General features: G+C 43.2%; 1 protein-coding gene across 3 annotated transcripts in view; it reads left to right on the top strand.

The window, feature by feature from the left end:
* The first annotated feature begins 449 nt into the window (after positions 1-449).
* LOC149859608 (uncharacterized) overlaps positions 450-6,000 on the top strand; it is a 62,999-nt gene continuing 57,448 nt past the window's right edge. Inside the window, exon 1 of one of the 3 annotated variants that reach the window (XM_090057764.1) lies at positions 450-1,013. In XM_090057764.1, coding sequence (XP_089913890.1) covers positions 962-1,013 — 52 coding nt within the window. In that variant the 5' untranslated portion in view covers positions 450-961. The remainder of the gene's footprint in view (positions 1,014-6,000) is intronic. The other 2 variants (XM_090057763.1, XM_090057762.1) reach the window with 2 other exon arrangements.

Below are 6,000 nucleotides of genomic sequence, written 5' to 3'. Positions count from 1 at the left end.
AGGTTTTTTTGCTCTGCCTCAACTCAGCTTACGGGACATTTACATGGGCGACAATGGACTATTAAACATAGTTCTGGTGAGGTACATATCCCGCAGACCAGCTTCCAAACATGCAATTCTCCAGGAAAGCTGCGGCTTAGCAATGGGACTGTTTGGGTAATAAAATGAGACCTTCACGTCTGCTTGCAGTTTTATAATCATTCCACAGACACTGGATCATAGGGGCTGCAGCACAAACTCTACAATCCAAGCCAGTGGGGCTGGAAATAATTTAGACTTTTCTGCTCCCCCCTCCCCTTTTAATAATATTCTGTAGCCCTATTAGAGGAAGGCAGAGATTTGTACAAGTCAGTGACACAATTACTCCTGAGGGGAAAAATGCCTGCATTCCTTGCTTTCCTTTCCCCCACTTAAACACTAAGTTGAGATGATTTTTTTTTATTGATATTATGCAAGGGGCTAGGCATTTTTTTCCCAGGAGGTGCTTTGATAGCTAAGGTAGTTCAAACCTCTACAGTCATCTTGGCTTATCAGCCAAAGGAGATACATTCCACAGGGCTGCTCCCTTTATAAGTCACTGCTGGCTGCATGCCCGTTTACAGTTCAGCAACCTCTGAAAAGAACAGCCCCCTGGCTGCTGCTGCTGCCGCCGCTGAGAGCGTTTTAGTTTCCTCTAAGGAAAGACTCCATAGTTCTGGAAAGTGGGAAGGGAAAATAGACATCGCTCCGTGGGCTGCTTCTCTCCCCCTTCTTTCTTCAGAGAGCCTGCCACAGTGATAAGATGAGAAAGCTGGGAGCCAAGGAGCATTTGATTTAAAGCAAACAGTGATAGCCCTAAGGACAGCCAGGGGCGTTGACCACTGGAAGAATGGCTCTGCCATACTCAAATCCTCCTGCCTGTCAGTGACTGGACTGAGGTTTGCAGGACACGTCTCCATTTGGATGGCAATTGAATGTCTCCATGATGTTCAGCTGGCACAAGACATTCACCGTTGGAGCTCTGTGGAGAAGAGGTACATTGTGGCATACAGGGTCTGCTCTTGATTCCAGGCAGCTCCTGGGTGGCTTTTTACTCGTTAGTTTTATCAAATGGGGAGGTACATGGGCATCTTTCCTGTTTTCCATGTTGCCAGTAAAAGTATGGTATTACATGTCACTTATTGCCTGTGCTGTAACAATGGGTTTTTGATTTTGATGTTGCCTGCCTCTCAAGGCGATCTAGGAACTTCACAGAAAGATGCAGAGCAAGGGCTAAATCTTCTGAAGTCCAGAGAACCTGTTTTTTACCACTGATTGATTGCACCCAGCACCGCTAACTATGTGTTTGTCCTTAAGTTCTACCTTAGATCCGATACTCACCTACGTCATCCGCTCCTTTATCACCCACCCAGAGTTTGCAACATGACTCAGGATCCAATCCAAATCTCATGGTGGTCCTTTATTTCAGCAATCCCAAAGAGCCAAAAACAACCTTCAACTAATATTTCTACAAAGTAGTGCCACAACAAATAGGCTCCCTTGGTTGTTCTGGTGATAATAAGCCTTATCAGCAGTTGATCTTGCTGTCAATTAAATGGTGCACTTGGCGCTTTATAAATTACTTTGTTTTAGCATAGGTAAGAGTTTGGGTCAGCATTGCTCCAACATGTCTATTACAAACATTTGTCCAGGGCTTTACAGCACAGCCATAACACCTGAGTCTTGGTTAAAGCTAGGCTAAGAAGGCTACAGCTCTTGAGTGGCGGGGAGGATGGGAGCATTCTCTATTTAAAAATGAAATGTAGGAGCTTGGGAGAAGTGAGACAATCCCAGCATCTTGGCCACTTTGCAGTTTTAAGACAGGATGGGCTGTAGGAGGGAACAAGGTGAACTGCAGGCTTGGATATTTTTGTATCGCAAATGCAAACTAGTTTCTATCCATATCAGGGGCTTGTAATGTTAATATTACAGGCTTAAATTTGGTCAAGGCTGTTGAATCACTCTGGGCAATGAGATTTAAAGAAGTTGTTAAGAATGCAGGACCAGACTTTGAGCTTCCTGATTCTGTATTTACACGGGTGTAGTGCATCAATTACAGGGTACTTACTCCAGTTTGTACCAGAGTTACTCAGCTCAGAATCTGGCCGAAGACCATGAAAATCAGTTATGAGGTTGGACACCAATGTTAAATATGTTTCTTAGGGCATACACTCCTATTCTTTTACCCTGTCCCATTCAATGTTTATGAGATTTACCCAAAGAGCCTTGTCTGCCTATGGCCATTTGTATGCATCTTCACTACATGGTGCAGTCACCCTGGTTTCATAGCACGTAGCTGCATGGGGAAGGTGGAGGTGAGTGAGACTTCTGGATGTGGTGGACATTGCAAGGTAAGTCCAGAATGTGTTGCTGAATTTTGTGATCTTCAGGGCTCCCAAGAAAGATCTTTGGTTGCACAATCTGGTACTTCTCACTAGCACCAGAAATTCAGCTCTTGATAAAAACAGGGATGAAAGACAAAAAAGGCATCTGAGGAAGTGACAAACTCTGAAGTGACTATGGGCATAATTTACTTGGGCTTTATCTACACAAAGGCAGCATGGTTAATAAGTATATTTTGAAGATTTGCACTAAAGTGGTCTATCCAGCATGGGCATCTATCTTTATTTCTCTCTCTCTTAAGTACCTCATGACAGTGATCCAAACCTTTATGATTTTGGATTGCTGCAATGTGCTCCACACACAGCAACCCCCGGAGACCACACACAACAGCTGAGGCAGCATGTAGCTGCCTACTTGCTTGCAATATTAACCATAACAAATAAATTTCCATGGCGCCCTCATCCTGGACACACACAGATATATATTTAAAGGTAAACCTGTTTCAATCAAAATCTGTACTGAACCATACTGAATACAAAATAGACTAAACATTTAAATAAAAATGAATGTATGTATTCAGAGGCCTCTAGAAAAAAATCTTTGATTTGCAGGCTGTGTGCTTGTCTACAGCAAGAAAGAATGGGGGAAAGACTTCTAACCATAATAAAGATCTGAATATAAGAATAATAAGAATCTAAAATATTAAGCTATATAACTACTGAAATAAATGTACATATTTATAGCAGATCCTTTTGGGTAGTAAAAGGATATATTAAGCCAAGGGGAAAAGCTCTGTTAGTATATCCATTTTGACATGGTTATGTCAAGCAATGAGAATGTACCTTATGTCAGCCAATAAGAACATGTAAAAGTTTATGAAAATTGAATATTTAAATGGAGGCTTTCCATCTGGGAATTTAAATGACCTTGTTTCCAGTCAATCTGCCCTGGTTCTGGCAGCTGCAAGGAGCCAAACTGGCCCAGATGCAATTCTGAGCTACTCTGACTCACACTGGTGGATAATAGCCTCACTGATCGCAAAGGGATGAGATTGCTGGAGCACAGTACTATACTTGATATGCTTCAGATTATATTTACTAACCCTCTTGAACAGTTTCTCCAGGGCAAGTACTGCTGGGCCTCACATGTACAATGTGCTGCCATTTACAAAACTGGGAAAGGTGAACCTTTTGGCTTGTGGTAATTTGCAGTCTGGCCATAAACCAGATTCTGATTCCCCAAGGCACAGTGTGAACATATCACAGCAAGGTCAGGGAGGAAAGAAACTTTGCTTTTTGCCTGGAAGTGTCCTTCACCCTGTGGAGAACAAGAATTACTGTTACACTGGTGGGTGGAGACCTTGGCAGGAGAACAGACCTCATTGCAATGGGCATTAAAAAAAAATCAGAAAAATAAACTTGCTCAGATTGTTTTACGCTAGGTGCAGGCCACGAGGCATGAAGTCAATTTTCTTGAGTCCCAGGAGAGGCAGCAAGTCCGATCCAGTGCTCTGGATTAGACCCCATCTCTGTTAAGAGCAGCCAAGAATTTGCTGCATTTCTTGGAAATTCTGTGGCAGGGCTCAAAAACTGCATCTGCAAGAGCAGCTTTGGGGAGATAATGAAAACCAGGCCTCTCCCTCACTGCTGGGGTCAGCTCTGCATTTCTGATGAACCTGTCAACAACTTGATACTGCTGGCTAAAGGAAGGAGTGTGTGGAACTTCAAAAGGAGGAAAAAAAAATGAAAAGGCATTTGAGAAGTAGAGGAGGCATGTGAGGATTTGAAGCTAAATTTTCCTTAATCAACTGAAGAAAAGCATGGACAGAGGTATGCACTGTCTACCAGGCACAATTCTCATCTTTCATTACCATCAAACCTTACAGGCAGAGGGAAGGAAAAAGGGGCAGCCATGGTGATGCTGGTGGCTGCTCACAAAGGAGTTTAGGGGACAGGCAGTTACCGTAAAAAGAACCCCAAGCATCTACAAAGCATTGGCATAAAGACAAAAAAAGTTTAAAGGGCCACCACATTTGGCTGCAGTCGGCAAGTCATAGGAACAGAGGATAGAACTGGACACTTTTGTAGCAATGAAGCATCCTAAACAACTCTCCATTCAAACATGTGTATTGGGGACAGGGGCGTCCACCTGACCATTGCTGTTTTTTTCTGCCTGATGGGGCATGCCAAATGATTTGGTGCTTTAGTTGACCACCTGACCCACTGATCTAACCTTTACACACAGGCTGAACAAGGAGGTGTTTCTATACAACAAGGTCTATAATAGGAGATGGTATATCAGAGTTCATTACTGGCTAACCTGTGTTTGTTTAAGTAGAAGGGTAAGTGAGCATGAGGCCATGAAAAGGGAGTTGTAAGAAAGGCAGGTTGCTATGCTATTCCCAGTAAAGGAAACGAGAAGTTTTGCTTGCGCTGGTTTCCTAATTCTTAATCTGGAAAAGGACTTCTTTATTCTCCCTCATTTTAACAATGAATTAAAAAAAATAAGACACAGAGGGCCAGTACTAAAAGAGTTTGTCTATGGGAGGAGGGCCCCAACAGGCCAGATCCAGATCCAGATCCAGATCCAGATCCAGATCCAGATCCAGATCCAGATCCAGATGTGCCGTGGGCAAGCAGCAACTGTGGCAGCATCAAGGTTAATGAAGCTGTCTCTTGCTCCTACTGCTAATATGTGTTCCCAAAAGGGTTCTGTAACCCCAACTTCAGTGACAGGCTGTCCTATCCCTGCTCACCCCACACCCTGAATTCCTATCCTCTCTGGGAGCCCTGCAGGTCAGATGACAAGACTCTGGATCTGGCATGCAGGTCATACATTTGACATGCCTGATTTAATCCTGAGGCTGCTGTCAATGAAAAAGCCCCATCCATTTGTTCCCACTCCTTGTATGTCACAAGTAGAAGAAATGATCATGTAGTCACTCACAGAGTGGTGGCAGGTGTGCCCGGAGCTGCCCTCAGGAGGATACCAGAGTCTGGAATACTCAGAGCATCCTTCTTCAACACCGAAGCAGACATTTTTTCCAGCATATGGTGCTGCAGACTGAGAGTGAGCAGATGGGGTTTGTTTGTCAGCAGCAATCTTAGGACACTGCCCTACACAATATACAAAGCAGGTATTTCATTTGTTCTAGTCCTTCATGTGTCCATTCTTTCTGAAGGTGGTTCACCTGCCTCTCCAGACAGATTATTCCAGTGCTTAATCACAGTCAGTGTTCCCTACCCTAAGGTTTACTCTAAAGTTTTACTTTGGTTAAGATTTTAAAACTTTCCTTAGTGGAAATTCCAGTAGGCTCAATGGAAAGTACCTAGATACAGCTTAAAGTATGTCTTCCCAAACAACATTACAGGGAGGATGCTAGTTTTTGAGATGACTGGGAAGCTGGGCGTGACTGAAATGATTATTTTAATGCTGCTGGAATGTGTGTGTTAGGATGCCTCTAGCCTTGGTATTATTTGTATTTAGTTCAAAATAAATAAGTTATGGGCTCAAAGGCAGAAATTATTGATTGAGGCTATCTGGCTTGTGTTATGCAGGAGTTCAGAATCCCAGTCGTAAAATCTATGATTATATAGACTTTAAGTCTATAAATTGTGGCAGCCTACAATTATATAAGAG

Source organism: Crocodylus siamensis, chromosome 7 (assembly GCF_052110815.1).
Source record: "Crocodylus siamensis isolate JL-2025a chromosome 7, ASM5211081v1, whole genome shotgun sequence".
Lineage (NCBI taxonomy): Eukaryota > Metazoa > Chordata > Crocodylia > Crocodylidae > Crocodylus > Crocodylus siamensis.
This window is presented reverse-complemented; position numbering and strand designations above follow the sequence as displayed.